Source organism: Erinaceus europaeus, chromosome 3 (genome assembly GCF_950295315.1).
Source record: "Erinaceus europaeus chromosome 3, mEriEur2.1, whole genome shotgun sequence".
Classification (NCBI taxonomy): Eukaryota; Metazoa; Chordata; class Mammalia; order Eulipotyphla; family Erinaceidae; genus Erinaceus; species Erinaceus europaeus.
The window spans coordinates 35,177,168-35,201,809 of record NC_080164.1 but is presented as its reverse complement, the minus strand read 5'-3'; the positions used below and the strand labels follow the sequence as shown (position 1 = coordinate 35,201,809).

At 42.9% G+C, this 24,642-nt stretch overlaps 1 protein-coding gene across 2 annotated transcripts in view; it reads left to right on the top strand.

The window, feature by feature from the left end:
* RNF144A (ring finger protein 144A) overlaps window positions 1–24,429 on the top strand; it is a 171,029-nt gene extending 146,600 nt beyond the window's left edge. For both annotated transcript variants that reach the window (XM_016187760.2, XM_060187028.1), the window contains exons 8-9: window positions 3,394–3,483; window positions 20,064–24,429. In XM_016187760.2, coding sequence (XP_016043246.1) covers window positions 3,394–3,483; window positions 20,064–20,195 — 222 coding nt within the window. In that variant the 3' untranslated portion in view covers window positions 20,196–24,429. The remainder of the gene's footprint in view (window positions 1–3,393; window positions 3,484–20,063) is intronic.
* Window positions 24,430–24,642: the final 213 nt, after the last annotated feature.

The following is a 24,642-nucleotide window of genomic DNA, read 5'->3' as shown; positions in this document are numbered from 1 at the left end:
TTTCTTCTTTTTTTTTGAACATTTGATTTTTATTCATTTGTTTCTTTTATTTCATATTTCTACAATATAAGTATATTTCTGTATTTTATGTAAATTTTTCTTATATTTATCATTTTACTTGGTAGGCTAATGGTTTACTATACAGTTGTTGGAGCATGGGTACAGTTTCTCTTCTTCCCTTGATAGGTCTCTGGGAAACACTTTCTTCCCCAATTTAGGGTCCTTTTCCTCTATCATGTACCAGGACTCCAAAGCACCCCCTTAACCCTCCCCTGTCCTTCTCCTCCAGAGTCCTTTGCTTTGAAGCAATACACTAAACCCAGTCAAAGTTTACTTTGTATTTTCCCTTTATGTTTTTGTTTCTTAAGTTCTGCCTGTGAGTTCTGGTCATGTTTCTGTTCACCTTTCTCTAAGCTATTCCTCTTGAGTCTTCCCTAATCTGGTCCTGACTCTCGTCTATAAATGTGCCCAAATGTTCTCACCAGCAGTTAAAAGAGACAAGGAGATGCACTTTCTTGCTTTTAGTCAATATTTGTTGAAGTGATATTAGGTGCCAGCACTGTATAATTTGTTTTTTAAACCTGCTTTATTTATTGCATGTAACCTTTGGTTAGCAGTCTTTCTAAGAAGCAAGCAAAGAGTGAGGAACAGTTCAGCAACCACTCTAATCTCTTCACCCCCCAAAAACCAGGTCTTTGTATTATATCAGGCTTCTACAAGCCCGAGTTTGGCATGAGAATCTAAACCCGCATGGGGTTGAATTGCTGAATGGGATTTATTTTTGTCTTTGATCGCATTTATTTTTGTCTTTGATCGCATTACTGATTGCACCTTTCTATAATATGCTCCATTGTTTCTCCTTCTAGCCAGGAGTTTAATGAAACTTCTCTGAACAACTGAGCTAGGTTCCTGGTAGAGGCTGGGGTTGTTAAACCCAAGGGTTTCATCAATAAATCTGAAATCATTTATATATTATAAAAATACCAAAGAGTGCTTTTTTTTGAGGAGAAGAAAGGTGCTATTTGAACAAGCTTTATTTTTGCTCAGGAAGTGTATCCTAAGCATTGGCAGCTCAACTTAGGGTGCAGGTCAGTGCTGCCAGGGAGAACCCTCCCAAGCCTGTGACTTTGAATTACTGGGGATTTTCTGGTCCAATTTTTTTTCCCCAGTTTTCATTTTAGAAAACAAACTCAAAGACTATTTAAGACTTTGCGATAGGGATCTGGGCAGGTGAGCCGTATGACTGACTAATGGCATGAAATTAAAAAAAAAAAAAGCTGATTCTCAGCGGTGGTGAAAATGATTATCACTAGTTAGAAATGAATTATTAAGAGCTCAAGGAAGAGAGTTAGCAACAGGGGAGGTGACTCAGCCAGGACTTCCTTGACGGCATTCCTTAAATATGTCAGTCCCAGCACCACACATGTCACAATGGCACTATGTTCTCGCTCTTTCTCATAAAATAAATATTCTTGGGGACCAGTGGTGGTACACCTAGCAAGATACACATATTACAGTGTGCAAGAAGCCAGGTTCAAGGCCTTGGTCCCCATCTGTAGAGTGAAGTTTCATGAGTGTTGAAGCAGTGTTGCTGGTGGTTTCCCTCTCTCCCAATCTCCTCCTCTCCTCTCTCAGTTTCTCTCAGGCTCTGTCAAAAAGAAATAATAAGAATAAATAAAATATTAATAAATAAATATTATTTTTTGTTAGTGATTTATAACAAGATTGTGAGATAACAGGGGTACAGTTCCATACAATTCCCACCATCAGAGTTACCTGCCCCAGCCCCTCCATTGGAAGGTTCCTTATTCTTTATTCCTCTGGGAGTATGGGCCAAAATTCTTTATGGGGTGCAGAAGGTGGGAGGTCTGCCTCCTGTAATTGCTTCTCTGCTGGACATGGATGTTGGCAGGTAGGTCTACACCCCCAGCCTGTTTCTGTCCTTCCCTAGTAGTTCTGGAGAGGTGAGGTTTCAGGAAACATTAGTCAAGTCTTCTACACAGGGAAGTCAGGATGGTGTCGTGGTAGCCTTTGCAACTTGGTGGTTATAAATAAATATTCTCAACAAGTAGGTAAAGAGTTCATAAAGGACAGCAATTGCTAGAGTAGCCTCATAAAGGCAAATTTTACCTACAAGAGGTGTTGGGTTCATCTATGTCTATACTTGCTTTTATGAATGAGGTCAGAGTTGGGGGAAAAGCAGGCAGTGAGAGGCTGGGGGCTTCCCTCCTTGGCAGGAGTTACCTTCCACTTTCCTATAAAAGCCACCATTTCATAAAGCAACAGAATATGCCACCTACATCATCACCATACTCAAGTCCTGCACAATTCTTAGGAAGAGAGGATGGTTTGATGACTGTGGTCCTGGCAGGATGGATTTTTGAGACCAAACAATCAATAGGTCCAACTTACCCTGGCCCATGGGAGAGTGACTTTCTGCCTCATCAGACACACTGGTGTTTGTGCTTATTTACTCTTTCTTCAAAAAGAACCTTTGTGTTTACACCTGAAGTGAAATTAATAAGCAGCCACTGACTCTTCTAGTCATTGAAACCCAGGTTTGGCATGAAGGGGCCATTTTCACATGAAGCTACTTGTTGAGGTTTGAGGTGCCACACTTTGGGCTGGAGGATTATCTTAAAGAGATTGAGGTTGTTGGGTCCTGATACCAAGAAACAGTCTGAGGATGAGGGTGGTCATGGTGCTATGTGAGAAAACCCAGAGAGAGTGGGGTCTGGGTGTTCCTGGGGAACTGAGAGTGGAGTGACTGTTCACGCTGGACAGTGAGAATTTGTAAGAGAACAGTTGGCAAGCTCTTGCTGAGTAATGAGAGCTCTTAATGCTTTGCACTGAGAACAGGCATATTCCAGGTGAGCCTTCTGACACTAATAGAAGAGGATGGACCAGAGAGAAGGCAAATTGTCTAATCCAGGAATAATCCTGCCAGGCAGAAGAGGCAGCGATTTCAGTGGAACAAAGCACAGCCAGGGCCAAGAGCTTTTGGAGTAGCGAGTTTCTCTGACCTACTTGTTCCAAAGCCCTGCATCAGCACACCTTTCTCTTTGCTACAAAATCAAGAAAGGACAGGGCCTCTGAACCCAGTTAGGGCTGAATGCCATGCTTTCGTTTGCAGGCTGAAACCTGGAGCAGGACGCCCTCTAGTGCCGAGTCTGAGCCAGGCACTGCAGGGAGGTTGGAAGAAGACCTGGGTGGAGCAGTGCCTAGTGAGGCAGAGTTAACCTAACCATCTGGGTGCTCACTCTGCCTGTGTTGTCATCTACTCTCTCATAGCTTCATTTACTCCCAGTGGTGAACAGAAACTCAGCTAGGAACGGACTGATTCATTGAACTGAGAGCAATGTCTCAACTCGTGCTCTTTCTCTTCCTTCCCAGGATGACTTTCTCCTGATCCATTATGATAAAGGGCCCTGCAGGAACAAGTTGGGCCATTCCAGGGCATCTGTGATCTGGCATCGGACACAAGTAAGTGGTGACTCACCTGGAACCTTGGCCTCTGAAAGAGAGAGAGAAGCTGTGTGTGTGTGTGTGTGTGTGTGTGTGTGTGTGTGTGTTGTGGACCCACACATGTGTGATTTCCAGAAAACTTGCCAGTTGGCTGAATATCTGCTATATAGTAAAAGCCAGTGAATAAATTCAGTGCCTGCCCGAAGTTTTTCTTGTCAAAGATTATCCTCATTGTAGCTCTGACCTAAATTTAAAGTGGACATGCATGGCATTTAACACAGGCTGATCTTTCAGTGTGAGCCTTAGGTATGTGTTTCTTACTCTTGACCTTGTTAAAGATGCATTTGGGACATTGATTCTTAGTGATGCTGAGGTGAGCCAGTGAATGAGAGGAGAGGGTACGAGGGGAAAAGAAAAGAAAAAAAATTCCTAAGAAGTGCAGTATAGTCTGTGGGGTTCATTGGGGCCTGCATGTTAGTATTTATATATCCTTTAAATACCTATTCATTTTCTTCTGTATCCAGGGTCTGTATTTGCATTCCAGAATAGTTCAATGAATAAGATAGATGTGCCCATATCTCTTATGGAGTCCACATTCCATCGATCATAAACTAGATCATAAAGCAGCCACATATACCAGATGGATTTTTACAGGGGTGTATTATTAGAGTCTTTAATGTTTTTTAAACTTTTTTAAAAATATAGATGTAATAACAATTAAAAAAAATTCTGAAGTAATGGTTGTAGTTCCAAACTACACCAACCCTCAAAGTTCTGTGCAGAGTGGGATAATTTAAATATGAGTCAGAAAGACTCATTGGAGGGAGTGAAAGTGACTCAGTACTGAGTTATGAAGGGCTGACCTTGGGAGCAGGTGGGTCAGGACAGGGAGAACCACCCAACAGGGACATTCCAGGAGAGGAGACAGTTTAGACTAGGGAGAGTATTCCAGGCAGAGAGGGCAGCCTGGCAGAGTAGTAGTTCCAAGGATTGGAGACAGTGCAAACAGAGAGAGGGAAAAGGATAGGTTTATGAGTCAAAACTTTTGGTGGATATATATGGGGACAGAGCTTGATGATCCTAAGTACAACTAGTTGAATGTACACTTAGTGAATGAGATGTAGGATTTTTGCAGTATATTTCAAAACACCCGTTACAAGGAAAAACAGACATTAGGTCAAATACCCCTATCCCACCCCAGGGCCATATTGCTGAGCCTGGTATATAGAGAGAGTTGATATTTACTATGTTTCTATTTCTTCCTCTTTGCTGGCACCCAGCCTAGGTGTCTTCCTTCCCACCTCTGCATCTGTTTGCTTTATCATAAGTACTCCAAACGAGCCAACTCAGAACTGCAAAAATAGATTCCTTCAAAGTAACAGAGACCACACGTCTATCCTCAGGGGCATGACCTCCTGACACCAGTGTGGGGACTCTTCCTTGCCTCTTCTGTTTTCTGGTGGTTTACCCAAAATCTTCGGTGCTCCTCAGCTTACAGTCCTCTCTCTTAATTCAAAGTTCTCTTTCTTTGCCCTTCCCCCACTTCTGAAAAGGCTCATCTCTTTTTTTTTTTTTTAAATTTATTTAAGAAAGGAGACATTAACAAGACCATAGAATAAGAGGGGTACAGTTCTGCACAATTCCCATAACTCGATCTCCACATCCCACCCCCTCCCCTGATAGCCTTCCCATTCTCTATCTCTCTGGGAGTATGGATCCAGGGTCATTGTGGGTTGCAGAGGGTAGAAGGTCTGGCTTCTGTAATTGCTTCCCCACTGAACGTGGGCGTTGACTGGTCGATCCATACTCCCAGTCTGTCTCTCTCTTTCCCTAGTAGGGTGGGGCTCTGAGGAAGTGGAGCTCCAGTACACAATGATGGCGTCATCTGTCCAGGGAAGTCTGGTCAGCATCCGGAACCTGGTGGCTGAAAAGAGAGTTAACATACAAAGCCAAACAAATTGTTGAACAATCATGGACCTAAAGACTGTAATAGTGCAGATGAAGTGTTGGGGGTATTCCCTGCATTCTCTTGTGTACTTCTGCTTTCAGGTATATATTTTTCCCTAGTTTATGGGCATGGGTGAACCTATGCTCTATCTCAGGGGACCTGGACTATATTTAGGTTTGGGGACTTTATTGGGGAGTGGACCACCTGGAATGGAATTAGAAAATACTATAAAAAGAAAGGTCTCACCGGAGTGATGAAGCTGAAGGGTTGTCATTCCACACCTGAAGTCTCTGGTCACAGTCTGAAGTGAAGCATGCTCGGGTGGCACTCGTTGTGTTGCTTGATTTGAATTGAAAGCAGCATGCAGAAAAGTGGGCCCCACCCTAAGGTTCCAGGACTGAGGGAAATATAGGCTCTATAGTGGAAATGTGAGGTTCCTGTTGTCTTAGGGTTCAAGAAGACAATGGATAGTTATTGTTATCGTCACATTATTTGGTAATAGGGTTAACTTTGGAAAGTCCCTTTGATAGGGTTTGGGGTATAGTACCCAGCATCTTGTATATAGCTGTGCTGTCGGTTGCTTCTGTTCTCCCTGGTCTTGGATTTTGAGAGAGTCAACACATCAAAGACAGCTTATGTATTAAAAAGACTCAGCCTGCGTTTTAAGACGTTCTAGACATATCAGTTTTTCACCTCTCATATTAATTAAATAGTGGTTTATATAATGTTTGCACTTTAATAGGATTGTACGTAAACACCACTCCCACCGCCAATAGACTGTGTTCCATCCCCACCACCCACCCCCTCCCCTCCCCCCTCCCCTGTGCCGGGAAGCCCAATGGCCACCCTCCCCTTCACCACAGTGTTTTTACACTGGTGCAAGGCTCATCTCTTAATCCAGGTAGCACTTTTGAAAAGGACACCAGTCATGACAGAGCAGATACATCTGTTATTTTGAAATATAGTTGTAGTCCCCAGAATATAATGATGCAACTTCTTCATGTTTTCTGTGTCTGAGTCTAAAGTGAGAACAAGGCCCAGCAGAGACAGAGACAGAGATAGAGATGAACTCTGGCATCAGCTGAAGCCTTTAAACATTCACTGCACAGTGGGTGATTGAGCCCAGCCAGTGCTCAGGGCCTTGGAGGGAGTTTCAATTTCAGACTTCTCTCCTGCTGCTTCTTATGGCTTCATTTTTTAAAGGATATGACAGCCCAGGAGTGAAGTTTCAGGGGGAAAAGGAAGTCAGGTGGATGAGTCTCACATTCTGATGTGCCAGGGTGGGATCACTCCTTTTCACCTGCTAGTTTTTGCACCGGAGTGAGTCCCGTGTTGCTGGATATCCCTAGGAGCATAGGGTTCTCCGACAGCTGTTAAGAGAACAAGGCATCCAAGAAGTCAGAAAGCCTCAGACAAGGGTCTGTGCCGTCCATATGACTGAGGAAGGAGCCTGGAAGCACCTGTCAGTTCACTCTGCACGATGAAGTTATGAGCTAGAAAGGTCACCTGTTATTGATAAATGCCAGAGACAAGGATACTTTGACCTTACCCACCTCCCGGTCCTAGCAGGCTTGAGCAGAGCAGGTAGAGGCAGGTATAGAATCTTCATGAAAATATCTGCTCCTGCTTATGACGTAAGGAGTTCCTTAGAGACACAGGATGTAGATAAAGCTGCAGAAAATACGCACAACGTTGTGTCGAATTGGGGATACATAATACAATATAGTGACTCAGTGTCAAGAGGAAAGGTACTCATATCCCCCTGAGTATGTGAACTACACAGTGACAGAGTCACTCCCAGTATAGACTCTTCTTACAAGAGATAAAAGACCCTGTGTTGATGTCTTTTCTTTTACCCCACCCCACCCCTCCAGCACAAGGTATGAAATACTCAGTCCTGGAAGCCACTTTGACTGTTGCTAAGCACTTTGCTTTTAGAGGTGAAGTAGCCACACAGAACTTAAGAAGTTCTCATTTCCCATGTAGGTCTCCTGGCTTCAGATCAAACTGATATTCTCCATCGTCTTTCCCCTTCCAATAGACATTGTGCTTCCGGTTTACTTCTCAGTTCTCTAATGAGTACGTGGGTGGAGTTGTGATGTGTACTTACTGTGGAGCTTCTTAAGCAGCAGTAAGGATTATTATTATCTTCCATCCATTTATTCATGAAATTTCTTTTTAAAATTCATTTGTTTATTTATAAAATGGAAATATTGACAAGACTATAGGATAAGAGGGAGTACGGTTCTGCACAGTTCCCACCACCAGAGTTCTGTATCCCATCCTCTCCCTTGATAGCTTTTCTATTCTTTTTTTTTTTTAGGACTTCTTATTTTTTTTTAATTGATTTAGTAATGATCAGCAAGACCATAGGCTAAGAGGGGTACAATTCCACACAATTCCCACCACCAGAGTTCTGTACCCCATCTCCTCCATTGGAAGTTTTCCTGTTCTTTATCCTCTGGGATCATGGACTTAGGATCATTAAGGGGTATAGAAGGTGGGAGGTCTGGCTTCTATAATTGTTTCTCTGCTGCACATTAGTGTTGGCAGGTTGATCCATACTCCCAGCCTGATTCTATCTTTCCCTAGTGGGGCAGGGCTCTGGAGAGGTGGGGCTCCAGTATACTTTGGTGAGGTCGTCCATCCAGTGAAGTCAGGTTGGCATCATGATAGCATCTGCAACTTGGTGGCTGAAGAAGCAGGGGATCACTTCGCAGGTGGTGAAGCAGGTCTGCAGGTGTCTGTCTTTCTCTCCTCTCTGTCTTCCCCTCCTCTCTGGACCTCTCTCTGTCTTATCCAACAACAACAGCAGCAGCTATGACAACGATAACAACAAGCGCAACAACTCTGTGAGTATGGACCCAGGATCATTATGGGGTGCAGAAGGTGGAAGATCTGGCTGGAATACTCAAGAGATTATGGTGGCTGCTAAAGTCCGAATGCTTGAGGACAGCAGGAACCTATATTCATGGCCTGGATGTGGGTCAAATAGGTGTCTCTTGACTCGCTCCTCTTTCTTTAAACTGACCTTAGGACTGAAGTTTTAGCTATAATGTCTCTGTCTTCCCTGCCTTTGCTTAGATGATGCTGTTCTCCTGCTCTGGACTCACTCTTTCCTCCACTTACCCCCACTGATATTCAGCTCAGCACATTGAAATTTTATCCTCTCCACAGCCAAAGTCAAGTGTGAAATACTACAGAAAGTCTTCCAGTCCTTACTGGAGAACAAGCCCTCTTCCTTAACCCTTGAAGGGCTAAACATTTCTTTAGTCTCATTGCATTATATTGCTATCCACTCCTTTCCCTCCTGTTGAATCTGTGTCTCATTTCTTATAATAGACAAAAATGTCATGTAAAACATGGATATTGGATATTTTTGCTTGTCCTTTGTGTACCTCTGGTTCTACATCTGAAAAAAAAAAAGATGCTTTAGCAAGTGAATAATCAGCTTGTCATCTCCTGCTCCTGGTTTGAGCTTCCTCTGCAAAGCTCATGGTCCTTGGACTGGCATACATGTTCCTTCAGCTGGTTGCTACACACAGGGAATTTTTTTCAGGTGAGAGAAAAGAGAGAAGGTCTGCTGGCTGATCCACATTCTCCTGGGTCCTATGGGAGCTGCTTAGATTTTAGTTTGACTCCTGATGGATCATGATGCATTCGGGGTGACACAGAGGTTGTGACCTTCCAGAAACAAAGAAAGAAAGAAAAAAAGAGAGAGAGACAGTTGGATATAGATAGAGAGATATAATTACTTGTGTATTCCCTACTGAAAAATACAAATTCCCTGTTAAAATAAAAAAGACAGACTCCAGCCTTGAGCACTTACGTTTGAGGATGCGGGCAGCAATGTCAGTGTGACAGATTGTGAAAAGTGACAGCATGCCATGGTTTGAGTGGAAATTCCTGGCTTCACATAGGTTCAGCTCTGTCTCTTAGAAATGACACTAGTCTAAATAGGCCACTTGCAGGGCCCTGCCTGGTTTTCTGATTTCTTGCATCTCCTCTGCCACCTTTTCTTTCCTTAAATGTATTTTATTTGTTTTATTGAGAGTGACAGAGACAGAGAAAGACACACAGAGAAAGAAATGTAGGGAGAGAGAGACAGATACCAGAGTACTACTCAGCTCTGGTTGATGGGGGTGCTGAGGACTGAACCTGGAACTTTGGAGCCTCAGGCATGAGGGTCTTTTTGAATAACCATTATGCTATCTCTGCCACCCTCCTTTTCTATTCTTAACACTACTACTAACTAGCCCTGGGTACTCAATGCACTATTCTAATGAAAGCCGACAGATAATGATTGGGTGCAGTATTGTGCTCTTCTTTGGGGAAATTAGAAGATTGCAAAACCAGAGTGAAACATGAGAAACACAGAAGTAATTATTTTGAGAAAAGCTCTATGCTTATGCCTACTATGAGGAAGAGAGGAATTGAACCCATGTGCCAGCATCTCTACTGTAAGCCATTAACCCCACATCAAAGTGATAGAAGAATGGCAAATAAATAGAAACATAGGATATTGGCTGTGGTGTGCCTGGTTGAGCACACACAGCTCCTTGCTCAAGCCTCTGAGTTCAAGCCCCCAGTCCCCACCATTAGGGGGAATCTCTCTCTCTCTCTCTCTCTCTCTCTCTCTTTCATTATTGCCTATTCAGTACTGATCAACAAGATTGTGGAATAAGAGGAGTACAATTCCATACAGTTCCCACCACCAGAGTTCCATATCACATCCCCTCCATTGGAAGGTTCCCTATTTTTTATCCCTCTGGGAGTTGGAGCAAAGATCCTTATGGGGTGCAGAAGGTAGAAGGTCTGGCTACTGTAATTGCTTCTCCACTGAATGTGGGCATTGCCAGATCAATCCAGACCCCCAGCCTATCTTTCCCTAGTGGGGCAGGGCTCTGGAGAGGTGGGGTTCCAGGATACACTGGTGAGGTCATCTGCTCAAGGAAGTCAGGTTAATGTCATGGTAGCATCTACAACTTGGAAGCTCAAAAGCATTAATATATACAGCAGAACAAATTGAAATAAGGGGAAAATGGTCACCAGAAGAGTGCATTCATCAGATAGGCACCAAACCCAACAATCACCCTGGTGACTATACATACAGTTAACTGTTTCAACATTAGAAGCTACAGAGAAGACTTTCAAGTAGGCCTAGTACAGCATGAGCAGAGGCCCACAGGACAAGATTAGGATATTTGGGGGTTCAGTGAAGCTGGAGGTGAAGTTGTGATTGAACCTGGGGAGGATCTGGTGGGACATTTATACTTAAAATGTCACCACACTAGGGAGCCTCTAAAGGCTTGAGAGCAGCAGTGTAGAATGCAGACAGGACACAATCTGGAGTTTGCACCCTGCTATTCCTGTTTCCTCTGGACTCTTGCCTCACTTTTCTTTTAGTTTCATTTCTATCTCTCTATAAGACATTGTCAGCCTTTCAGCCTCTGCAAGAACCTACTCAGTGTGTCTCTGTTCCTTCTCCCTCCTACCCTCTCTCTGCTCCGCTTTTTTCTTCTTCTATACGCAGATTTCTTCCATCCATTTTAAAAGTTCCCTTGAAATCCCAGCTACCCCATCAGCCATATCTGTGCAGCCCACACCATCATGTCTTCTGAGCAGTGACTTTTGAGTTACACTTGATGAAAATCACACAGTGCCTTGTAACCTATACAAATACCGGTAAGGCAGATGGATTCAGTAACCTACAAAATGGACCAGATGACTGAGCCCCTGACATAATGGTGCCATCGCTTAGAACTTCCAGCCTAGTTCATATTCATGCCCCTGTCCACCCAGGGAATACTTTTCTGTTTGTCCATCAAAACCATGGCCAACTCAAAAATCCAGTAGCACTTCTTCAGAAAGTACCTTAAATTCAGTGACCTCTGACTCATAATTTATGTGTTGTGATTGCCAGGTCGAATGTCTTGACCTTCTCTGCTCTCTAAGCATGCTGCCTTTTGAAATGATATTATCTCAGTTAGTTCCAGAGGATTTTTTTGGTATATCTCCCTGAGATTATTGCAAGCTATTTTCTGGATTTTTTTCTTCAGGAGTAAAAATATTATATGCCAAAAATAGTTTACCTCACACCCTTTCCAGTAAGACTTTTCTAACAAGATATGTCATGTAAAAAGTTTGTACCATTCTATTTTATCCCAAGTGGTGTTATTTTTACTCTGTATGACAGGTCGCCTGCTGAAATAGTGCTTTTCCAAATGGCACTGAGAAGGAGTGAATGGTTGTGTGGGCTCTGACTGTACAATGTCCTGTTTATAATTAGCAACAGAATTATAGATATGAGTGTCCTGGGCCTGTCCATTTCACCTATCCTCCTGCATCTTCACCTAAACACTATTGCCGTGATGTGTCCACTTCTCTTTTTCCAGTGCTATTCCTGAAATCACATGAAGGAGATGAAAGGGCATTTGCGTTTCTTGAAAATGAAGGAGATTCATTAGCACACCAGCATTTAACAAGGGAGGTTGTTTGTTTGTTTGTTTGTTTATTTATTTATTTATTTATTTATTTATTGCCACCAGGGTTATCACTAGGGCTTAGTGCCTGCACTTTCTTCTTCTAGCGTTTGCCCTTCTTCCGTAGCCAGTCAACAGCGTCAGGTTGAGCCTGATGTAAAGTTTCGAGACTTTCTTTGAATCTGGAGAGGTGGCAGTCGTTGACTATGTGGGTCATAGTCTGTCTGTAGCCGCAGGGGCAGTTCGGGTCGTCTCTGGCTCCCCAGCAGTGGAACATAGCGGCGCACCGGCCATGGCCTGTTCGATAGCGATTGAGGAGGGCCCAATCATAACGTGCTAGGTCAAAGCCGGGTTGACGCTTGCAGGGGTCTGTGATGAGGTGTTTGTTCTTTACCTCAGCTGACTGCCAACTCTGTTTCCAAGAGTCTGGAACAGAGAAGTTCAGTGTAGGCGTAGGAGACCAGATTGGATGACGAGACGTCAAGCGTTGGACAGGGTAGGCGAAGATATCCCGTATATTGGCAGGTCCGGTCGAGCGTAGACGTGGGAAATGAACTTAGATGATGCCTGCACTATGAATCCATCACTCCAGGTGACCATATTTTTCTTTATTTTTATTTTACAGGACAGAGAGGAATTGAGGGGAAGGGGAGACAGAGAGGGAGAAAGACACCTGCAGACCTGCTTCACCACTCATGAAGCATCCTACCTGCAGGTGGGAAGCAGGAGCTCAAACCCAGGTCTTTACACATGATGATATGTGCACTTAGCCAGATGCACTACTGCCTAGCCCCCAAGGTTAATCATTTACTACTGAGCAGTATAGAAGAATTTGTGTGTGTGTTCGTCATCCATTCATCTGTCCTCAGAGACCTAGAATACATACAGTTTCGCTATTCTGGACCATTATTATTTTTTTTTCCATTCAGAGAGAGACAGACAAAGAGGAGAGAGAGAGAGAGAGAGAGAGAGAGAGAGAGAGAGAGAGAGATGGAGGCAAAAGAAAGACACCAGAGATTGCTCGGGCACCATGACATCTCTCAGGCAGCACTGGGGCTCCAATGAGAGAGGGAGAGAGAGAGAGAGAGAGAGAGAGAGAGAGAGAGCAAAAGAAAGACACCAGAAATCGCTCGGGCGCCATGACACCTCCCAGGCAGCACTGGGGCTCCAACCTGAGCCATACTTGTGGTAAGGTGTATGCCCTGGCAACACAGCTATCTCCATGATCCAAAAGATACTTTCTTTGTCTTTTGGCCTACTCAAAATACAGTGAGCATTCATTCACCTTCAGCGATAGGGTGGGACATGCCATAGCCAGCTGGTTTCCTTCCTATGTGCTTATAGAGCTGTTTGATTGCTAATGTCATTTGAGGCTCAGCCAGCCATAGGGCAGGAGTTCATTCTAGAAAAATTCCTCTTCTGAAAACCCATGCTTTCACCTTTTCTGAGGGTATTTGTTTATGAACTCAGTACAAGAGGTACAAGTTGGTTCTTGTACTTATAACTAGGATGCCCTTTGCATTCTGCCTTGACAATAGTTTGAACTTTTAGGATTGTGTCTTGGCCACAGGTGGTCACATTGGTGAAATGAGAAAATTGCACTGGGTTGTAATCCAGGGATCAAATAAGATGACATCACTCTTTGCCTGAAGGGAAACGGGCCAGCATTCTTGATGGAGTGTAGTCCTTGTGCCCGGGGTCCTCTGGTTTGGCTGTGTCCATTTCCTTTAGTCTCTATGCCAAACTGCCCCACTGAACTTCTCATTTAATATCTAATTGCCTGCCTGGCTTTTGAGCATTTCAGAGAGAAGATACTTGGATAAAAAATTTTGTTTTACTTTATTCATTGTTGTTGCCAGGGGCTGTACTCCTTTCTCTCCAGTCATGTTATCTCCTTTCTACCTTAACCCACACTTCTGGGTGGCTGACTCTCTAAGAAGTGACAGACCAGTGAGAGAAGGACTCTTCTTCAGTTCCTATACTGTTTCAGACATAGCTTAGCTGCCACATCCTAAAGGCAACTTCCTGATGACTTGCATCATTTTCTTGATGAGGCATCAGTTCTAGTCCTATTTATTTATTTATTTATTTATTTATTTATTTATTTATTTATTTATTTGTGTGTGCATCCAGGGTTATCTTTGAGGGTTGGTGCCAGTACTACAAACCCACTGCTCCTGGCAGCCATTTCCCCCCATTTTATTGGATAATAGGACAGAGAGAAATTGAAAGAGTAGAGGGGGAGAAAAAGAGAGACACCTGCAGACCCATTTCATCACTTACGAAGCACCCCCCCCACACAGGTGGGGAGCTGAGGCTGGAACCTAGAAGCTTGCGTGGGACCTTGTGCTTAGAACTATGTGTGCTTAACTGGTGTGCGACCACCCGGCACCCTCAGTTTTATTCCTTCAAAGTCACACTACATGCAAAACTCAATAGAGAGATGTGTGGGTCACTTTGCTATTTCAGGCCCCCTTCCTCCATCTGGGTTGTTCTGTCATCTCTTGGGTCTGGCTCTTTGGGTCCCCAGAGCTTAAGGGAGAGTGTGGTTGTGCTGTAAACATTCATGGACTCTGTAAACAGGCAGGTTAAAAAGAGGGAAGAGCCTTGTAGAATATGAAGGCAAGCTGTTGGAAATTACTCAAAAGCCAGCACCTGGACTGTGACTTTCTTTCCCTTCTCAGTATGGTCTCATAATAGATAGGAGAAGAAACCCATCTTTCTCTCCGGGTGTCCCTGTTTCAACCCTTCCTCTTTTCTGACTCTGCTCAGAACTTCCCTAATATTTTATTGTCACTATTATTATTTAATTTTATTATTATTTTACTTAATTCTCCTACAGTCTTGCCATTTCTCCTAGAGATCTTCTTTTGTTATGAGCTTCAATTGTATCCTCTTAAATTTCCTATATTCCATCCTAGCCCCCAGTACTTAAAGCAGGACTGTGTTTGAATGGGCTCTTTGTGAGGGGATGAAGCTACGAGAAGGCAGGGCTGGGAGGTGATGCACAAGGGCCTGTGTTCATGCCTCTGGTCCCTACTTATAGGGAGAAAGTTTAAGGGGCAATGAAGCAGTGCTGCATATGTCTCCCTTTTTTTCTCTCCCCCCATTACCTCCTTCCCTGCCAATAGCTCTCAGTCTCTATATATTAAATATATATATATATGTGTGTGTGTGTATATATATATATATACATATACACATACACATACATATACATATACATATACATATACATATACATATACATATACATATACATATACATATACATATACATATACATATACATATACATATACATATATATATATACACACATATATATTTCAATTACAAGGTCTTTGATATGGACCCTTCTCCATTAGGGAGGTGTCCTTACAAGAATTCGGAAATCAGGACTGAGACATTCACAGGGCAGTGTAAGGACCCAGCAAGAGAGGCCCTCAGCAAAGCACAGAGAGAGGCCTAGGAGAGACCGACCCTGGACCCACAGATGACAAAGGCCTGTTGTTGGTCGACTCAGGATGTGAGGCTTTGTTATAATCATCCACTGAGGAACCCACTCCTATATAGTCACTTCTCCTGCCACAAATGATATGATTTAGTAAAGTGGTTTTCTTCAGTCTACACTCACTCCCTGGAGGGTACAGTCACTATTTTAATACCTGTGTGATGAGAGGCCTGAATGGTAGCTGGCTTCTCCCTTGGGTTATATATTCTTTGCATGGCCTGTCTCCCAGAGACCTCCTTTTAGATCCTTCTCATACCTCCTGAGGTCCTGAATGGGAGAGAATTGGCCTTTTCATTCATCCAGACTGAAAATGAGTCCCTGAGTCTTATGTCCCCAAAGTCTTGCTGAATTATTTTCAAAACATCATTTTGTTCTGTGCCTCTGCTCTAGACTTCCTCCTCTACAGTCTAGTTAGCCTTCCTGTGAGCCCTTCAAGACTCATGCATGACTTTTTTTTATTCCCATGGACCTACCATCCACAAAGCTTCCAGAACAGTCTTAAACACAAGCCTGTCCAGTAACACATAGTCTTTTTCTACTTCATCCTCACGGTTTCTCAACAGAGTAGATGCCAAGCTACCTAACAGGGACCCCCCCCCCAAATTTGCTGACTTGATTCTGCAAAACTCTGGTCTGATATCCTATCTCTCTGTGTCTAATCATTCATTCTTCCTCCATTCAACTTGTGCCCACTTGCCTTTCATAATTGGTCATTACCCTGGCCTCTGAGGAATCAATACACATGTTTATAATCAGGCTCTAACAGTTATATCAGGTTCCAATGAATGAGACCTTCCAGATGTTCATCTTATCAGAGCTGTGATGTTACCTGGTGTTTTTTTTTTGTTGTTGTTGTTGCTGTTCTTTTTTAAATTTTATTTTATAATTTTTATTTATTAAGAGGAAACACTAACAAAACCATAGGATAAGAGAGGTACAACTCCACATAATTAGCACGACCAGAACTCCGTATCCCACCCCCTTCCCTGATAGCTTTCCTATTTTTTAACCCTCTGGGAGTATGGACCCAGGGCCATTAGGTGCAGAAGGTGGAAGGTCTGGCCTCTGTAATTGCTTCCCTGTTGAACATGGGCATTGACAGGTTGACCCATACTCCCAGCCTTCTCTCTCTTTCCCTAGTGGGGCAGGGTTCTGGGGAAGTGGGGCTCCAGGACACATCGGTGGGGTTGTCTGCCCAGGGCATTACCTGTTGTTTTGAAAGGTCCTGTGAGGTGGTCTGTAGAATGCTCTAGAGAGACAATTCAACTGGGTCATCCTATAAATATATTGGACATTGACCACGAGAGTGGTACCAGGCTGTTCATGAGCATTTATGGAGGTCCAAAAATTATATTCTGCTCTGAAATCACTAGAGTTGGAGAATCTTAGTCTAAGGGATTAGCTGTTGCTCTGAATCTCAGGAAGTACAAATGATGCTGTGTTATCCTGAGATTCCCCAGGGAATCAGAACTCTTTTCCCATCTCCACCTCCCATATCCTGTAACCTAGAGCTGAACACGTGTTTACAGCATACTTACTATGTGAACAGTTTTGTTGTGGGATATCTACTTCAGGACTCATTCATGCAGTTTTGCCAAAGTATGAACTGATCTCACACTGCTGAATTCTACCACTAATATGAAGCTCTGATGAATTCATTTAGCCAGCTGTGTAGCAAATGTTGCCTCTGTCCTAGGAAAACCTGATTTATAAGTGTGACATGATATTGGGCCTAAAAACTGAAATTCTAGTAAAGTAGCATTTCTTTTGTGTACATTAGGAACATATGAAAGGGAAAACACTCAGGCGCTACCTCTGATGCTGATAAATTGGCTATTAAATCAAAGGCTCCCACAACCGCCTCCCGGAACTGATTAATGTGCTAGAGATTCTCACAAAGCTCAGAAAAACAGTTTATTTGCTGAGGTGCTGGTTTATTCTCAGAAGATGTGATAAAGGCTGTAGACAATCATTCAGAAGGAAGAGATGTTCAGGAGGGATGGAAACACGTGGGACTTCCATGATGGCTCTGGCATGTCCTCTTGTCACCAGTATTATTGCTGAGGTTCAGTACCTGCATGGCAAGCCACTGCTCCTTATAGTTACTTCCTTCCTTCTTCTCTTTTTAAAAGATATTTAATTTTATTTATTTTGGATAGGACAGAGGAAAATGGAAGAGAGCACTGCTTGAAAGAAAGAAAGAAACCTACAGAACTGCTTCACCATTGCAGATGGAGTCTAGGGGCTTGAACCCAGGTCTTTGCACATGGCAACATGTGTGCTCAACTCATTGTGCCATCACCCAGCCCTTCCCTCCCTCCTTCCTCCCTCCCTCCCTTCCTTCCTTCCTTCCTTCCTTCCTTCCTTTCTCTTTCCTTCTTTATTGAAATTGAGAGGGGAAGGGGCGAGAAATTGAGACAGAAATTGAGAGGGGAAGGGGCGAGAAAGACATTCCCAGCATTGGTTCACCCTTCATGAAGTTTGTCCCCTGCAGGTTGAGGGCCAGGGACTTGAACCCAGGGCTTTGTACATGGCAATGTACCCACCTTATATGGCATGCCACATCCCTAAGTCATATGTTCTCCAGTAAATCCCTGTACTTGTGGGATTTTATGGAGTCTTTGTCCTATAGACATTATCTATATCCTTAACTCCACTAACAGCTCTTACCTTTCCCTAAATAATGGTGACAGGGCCCAAAAGTTCAAGTTTCGAATCACAACTTGACCTTTCCTGTCAACAGTTTCTGTCATCCAAGCCACCAGAGAGAGCTCCCACAATCACTTCAGAAAAAAAGGACACAGATCTCTGAGGAAATTGTAAAGGTTTCATATACCAGTGGGCAGAGAATAACATATATTTCTGTTCTTTGATTCTTTAGTGTCATATCAAATTTCAGAGCTTCATGGGAAAAACCTTAGAGGATTTTTTTTTTTTTTGCTTTATCTGTTTATAGTTGAGAAACCTGAAGCCCAGAGAAAAGTGAACCAACCTGACTCAGAGTTAGAATCAGGTGCTCAGTATGTTTATGTATTTATCACATTGGACACTAGGTGGTGATCTGACTCCATCTTTAGAATTTGATTCTGGGCTCAGGATTGTCTCAGAGTTCATAAACATTCAGGTAGCAAACTAACTGCTTTTGACCAGCCACACTGCTTGATTTACATGACAGGACATCTGCATATGAGGTGTATTCCTTTGCTTGTATTCATTTTATTTTAAAACCAAATCAAATAGGTAACGGTCAGTAGTGATGGGTTTTAACTTCAGAGTGTCATGGGCTTGGCTCCCTCTCCTTCTCCCTCTCCCTCTCCCTCTCCCTCTCCCTCTCCCTCTCCCTCTCCCTCTCCCTCTCCCTCTCCCTCTCCCTCTCCCTCTCCCTCTCCCATTCCCTCTCCCTCACCCTCACCCTCACCCTCACCCTCACCCTCACCCTCTCCGTCACCCTCACCCTCTCCGTCTATTATTTCCCCCAGGGTTATGCAGGGACTTGGTGCCTTCACAATGAATGCAATGCTCCTGGCAGCCATTTTTCCCTTTATTTTGTTTGTATTTGACAGAACAGAGAGAAATTGAGAGGGGTGGGAGACACAGAGGGAGATAGACACCTGCTTCACTGCTTGTGAAGCTTCCCCCCTGCAGTAGAGGAGTGGGGGCTCAAACCCTGATCCTTCCGCTTGGTGATTTGTATGTTTCACCAGTATGCTACCACCCTGCTCCCTGGCCACTCTATTATGCCATGCCTGGCCTGCTCTCACAGGTGGGGTGTCTTTCTTGTACACTAACCACTTCCCTGCTTTTATCATCCCACAATCTCTAACAAAACTTCTTCTCCCCCTTTGTGTGTGTGTATATATATTTACTTACTTACTTCTTGGGCTCCATTTATACATGAAACTGGCTAGTAGTTTCCAAAAAGCACATTGCAGTGAGTTGTCTGAACCATATTTGGGTAATCCTAAGGACCAAGATCTTCTTTTATTCTGTATTTGAGTCACCTCTTACAGTGTCAAGCTCTGGAGAAGCTTACTGGTTAGTATATATAAATAGAAAGGAGACGAAGAGAAGAGAGGACAGAGAAAGAAGGGATACGGAGGGAAGTGAAGGAAGAGAGAAGAGGATTTGTGTTGATGGATGACTGGTGATGGCTAATAATGGGTGGTTGGATGGGTGAGTGAGGAGTGGATGAGGATGCTCGTACATCTATATGTGGATGAATGGGGATGTGGTGCATGGATGATAGATTAGTGGGCAGAGATGATGGATGGATAAAAAGTGAATATTGCATGGAAGACGGTTAGGTAGATGAGTAAATGAGTGGACAGGTGTATGATTAGTGGATGATGGTGAGGTGGTAAAGTATACACTACTTGTGGGGGGGCAGGCGGTGGTGCACCTGGTTGAGTGTACATGTTACAACACCCAAGGACCCAGGTTCTAGACCCTGGTTCCCACCTGCAGGGAGGAAAGCTTTACAGTGGTGAAGCAGGGCTGCAGGTGTCTCTCTTTCACCCTCTCAATTTCTGGCTGTCTCTATCCAATAAATAAAAATAATTTTTAAAAAGTCTAACTACTTGTGTGGGTTCTATTTCAGCCATGGAACTGACATACCAGGTACATTACCTTGTATTTCTGTGTTTCCCCCTTGCAGGTTGTAGGCATTTTTGCTGGATTTGGGCTCCTGCTTTTGGTGGCCTCACCCTTCCTGCTCCTGGCCACTCCATTTGTCCTTTGCTGCAAGTGCAAGTGCAGTAAAGGTGACGATGACCCACTACCCACCTAGAGTGAAGCGTGATGCTGGAAGAAGACCCATGCCTCCAGGAAATGTGGCTCTCCCCCACCCCATCCTGCCGCCCCCCCTCACTAAACATCTTTCTGCCTTATGTGCTCCATTGAGCTTCACAGTGTCACGCCGGATGCCGTGATTTCAGGGACTGATGTCAGAACGTTTGTGGTGACCCCAGGTGCAATTACCTAGGCATGTGGAAAGCAAGGCTGGCACTAGTAGGACACATCCCCACAGAATTGGTCTCTGCACATTTGACAAGGGAGTTGCTGTCAGAAGCACAGCGAGAACGTTTTCTCCCAGTAGTGATAGACTAGGAGTGTCTGGTGGCTGCTTAAGAGACCTTCTCATACAAAATTTTCTAAGTCTTCTCTGTGGCTTCAAGATGGCACTGTGTAGCTGAGAGAAGTCTTTTTTAAAGGATTACAACTCATGTCAGACAGAGTCCAATTAGTCTGACTTGAGAAAAGCACTCTGTTTATGACAAATGTTTTTATTTCTAATAGCATTTAGTAAAATCCTTTTTTAGAAGGTGTTCTCTTCTTCTTCTCCTCCTCCTCCTCCTCCTCCTCCTCCTCCTCTTCCTCCTCCTCCTCCTCCTCCTCCTCCTCCTCCTTCTTCTTCTTCTCCTCCTCCATCTCTTCCTCCTCCTCCTCCTCCTTCTTCGTAGTGAAAATCAACAAGGTGCATCTAAACCATCTTATGCCTTTCTTAAAATTTGCATTTAAAGAAGTTATTGTTTAAAGACTTTTCTGGCTAGGCCACTTTTTAGGAGATTTGGAAAGCCTTATGCTCTCTTTGTGTTTCTCTTGAATCTTGTAATGACTTTTTGACTGCTGTGAGCTGTGTACTGTCACATATATGGCTCTTCTATCAGCATTTCTTTGGAGCTCCTGACATTTTTAAAGGACCATCTCCATTACTAGATTTGCCTTTTTGTTTTTCTTCTCCTTGGTGATTTTATTCAGCTGCCAGGATTTTACCCCTTCTCACCTAGATATCAACAGATACATTTTTTAAATGTCTTCGGAAAGCAAAAGTTTTACTAGGGCATAGTTTCCTGGGAAACACAGCAGTTTGGATGCTTGTCTGTCTCCTCAAATAGTGCAAAGAATATGATGGTATTACTGATCCTCAGAGACAGGGCATCCTGACAGGGCTGGAAAACAAGATTTTTGGATTGTCTCCATTTTTAAATGGCTACGTTATGTTGGAGAAAGCATAGATCTTACAATGTGCCAAGTCCTGTTGCTGATCATTTTGCCTCTGCTGAAAAACATCTTCCATTTCACTCCCTTAGTCTGATGAAAAGGGATTTTACCACTGGGTCTTTTATAGGTCATATGTGACTGTTACCGTGGCAGCAGATGCAGTGCTCAGTAAGAACACACACACACACACACACACACACACACTCACATTCACACACACTATTCCGTCAATTAACTTTGAAAAATGAGGATAGTGTATTCTTTAAAGGGGGTTGACTTAATGTGGCTTTTAAAGTTGCATGTGCTTTGCAAGATCAAAGTGATTGCATTGAACTTGGGACTTCTTTAAAAAATAACAGAAAGTCGAATGTTGCAGATGTATTATAATGGGACGTTTTAGAACTTTTTAAGCATTCCAGAAAGACAAAATCTGACTCTTAACCTTTTTTTTTTTTTTTTTTTTGCTTTTTGCAAGCAAATTTGTGAAGTAGGGTGGAGTTTTGCACACTTGACTTCTGCATCTGTGTACCTTTCCTCAGGTCTTGGCTTTCCTTCCTACTTAGAACATTCCCCTTCACTCCTAAACATTTGCTAGGTCAGACAGTGTGGGATTGCCTCATTCTTTACCTTCCGTATTTATTTTCCTTGTAAAACTGATGTCATTTAGGAAGTCAGTGTGGATCCAAAACATGCTGATTTTGTTTGTTTGTTTAATTGTGGTTTCAAAATTCAGTAGTGAAGGGCCCAGGATAGTTTTAGTGGGTTTGATATCTGACATACCCTAAAATATATAACTAGAAGAAGAATATTCCTGAGACCAACTTTTGGGGAGAAACCTGGGTTCTGAATCTCTGGAGCTGGAGAGGTTATCATAGCGTTTTAGTCGTTTTTGTGGTAGGAGTGTCTTCTTCTGGTGAGGGGGGACCATCCTGTGAGTCCTGAAGATAAGGTTGGTGGCCTGAATCTGAGAGGTCAGTCCGTGATTTGTGAAAACAGTTATTTGGCTAGCAACTTTTATGGCACCTGTCAAAGATGGCAGACTGGGGGTTCTGTTTCTAGTGATCCCCAGGGCAAGCTTTCCTCACCACCACACCCCCATCCCTGCAGCCTACCAAGCCTGTTTGTACTACTACCCATTACACTTTTCAAGAATGCATATATTAGTTGTGCCCTTTGCTTGGGAGAAAAGTGACCAGAGCCTTTGGAAAAGTGTATTCCCTAGGCTGGAGCTCAGATTTAGACCCCTTTGTTCTCAGTGGGGTCAACCACCCACTCTGGAAGAAGGAGTTTATGGTTCAGCATTATAGCCCAATATCACTTATGACTTTTCATCCTATGAGTTTTTCAAGCATGCACTTTGTCCTTGGCAGGAACCCTGGAGATCTGAAAGTAGCACGTCTATATTCTGAGCTTCTGCGTCAGGCCTGTCTCAGTTCCATTCCATAATAACAAACTAAACATTATCCATTTCCAAGTAAGATACCAGCAAGAACACACTGAAATCCTTCTATACTATTGCAATTCAGCCATCAGACTTTTTTTTAAGATAGGGCTGTATACTCATTGTTCATGGATTTGCAATGTTAACAATGCCTGCATGATCTAACATGTAAATAGAATGTGAGAAATGATCTGCACTTTGATTTGAGCCTTGCTATTATTCCCCAGTAAAACTTTGGGATTTGTACACTTAGTAGGCAGACTCATTCATATCACTAATCACAGTTTATCATAATTTAAAATGGCATCCACTTTTACAGATCTTTATACTTACACTCCACCAACACATGTAAGTCAGTTCTTCAAGAGGCATTTAACTCCTGGGTTGAAAGGGAAGAAAACTCACAGAGACAGACAGTGGACCATGGCTGATTCTATGACTGGTTGGGATGGTGATGGCGACCACAGATGACCCATGGTTTCTCTGAGTCCCTTTAGTAAGAGATTATGTTGTCCAGTTATGATGGGCATGCTTAAAATCTCGGTCTGGTTCTGTTGTGTGTCCCGTAGCCCAGCTAGCTAAGCTTCCCTGTCACAGGAGACCAGTGTCGCAAAAGAAAGATTCACTATGGACATTCATGAAGCAAAGACTACCTTAGGCTCAGAGCATAAATAAAAAAACTTTGGTTGCATGAATTGCTGTCCATACCAGTTCTTACTCAACCTCCCAGTTCTCGACAGTTTGAAGAGACAACATCTGCTAGTTCTGGCATACAGGGGATGTTGTCCTCTTTACAACTTATTACTGCATAAAATCTGTTTAAGGACCAGGCCAATTCCTAATTAAAATATAGGGTCCATAGAGAAAGGGACTCTTAGATATGCAAATACACACACACACACACACACACACACACACACACACATATATATATATATATATATTCTCACTTAAAAGTTAAGAGTTACTTTGCAAATTAAAATAGAAGGTTGTTCCCTTGGTAGTCTTTAAAAACTAAGATTGGAAAGAACCAGGGTGAGACTTTTGTTTCTTTTTGTATATTTCTCAGATGCCCAGTGACTAATAACTATCCCTGTATATATTATAAATAAATCACAGTGGAATAATTAAGGGAAGGAATTTTGCATGTATAAAGCCTCATGAAATTCTCCTTAAAAATACCAAAGCCTGTTCATCCCTTATGATTAACCCAATTCCTTATGAAAATAAACAAAAGGAAGAGATTATGATGGGTATTGCCAATAAATAAATAAATTTTTTTAAAAAGCCAAATGAAACAAAGGGGCCTGAGTTCAATAATTGCTAATGCAACATAACTAGGAAAGCATGCTTTTTTTTTTTTTTGGTACTTAAAACCCATGGTCTCTCTCCTTCCTTTGATTTGCTGTAACCCTGTCTTCCACAACTCCAGGACCCTTCAATTAAGGGTAGGTTCCAGCCACAGGCCTACTTTTTGTTTTATTCTTTGCTCATTGTTTACCATGGGTGTATTTTAATCTTGTATAAATATGCATGCATAAGCCATGCACATATATACATTCTGTATTCAACAAGTGGTGGTAAAAACAACAACAAACAACAAATTTGGTTTGTGCTTTAGAAATGTCAGTATATTTTGTGCCACTAACACTGTGATGTATAAAAGACCTGTTTGAATGCCTTTTGATGTTGTGTTTTATACTTTGGAATCATATGGAAAAGTTTGATTTGTAACTTCAATACATATTTTAAATGTATTGTGTCTTATGTAGTTTGTCTCCCCTTTAGAAGG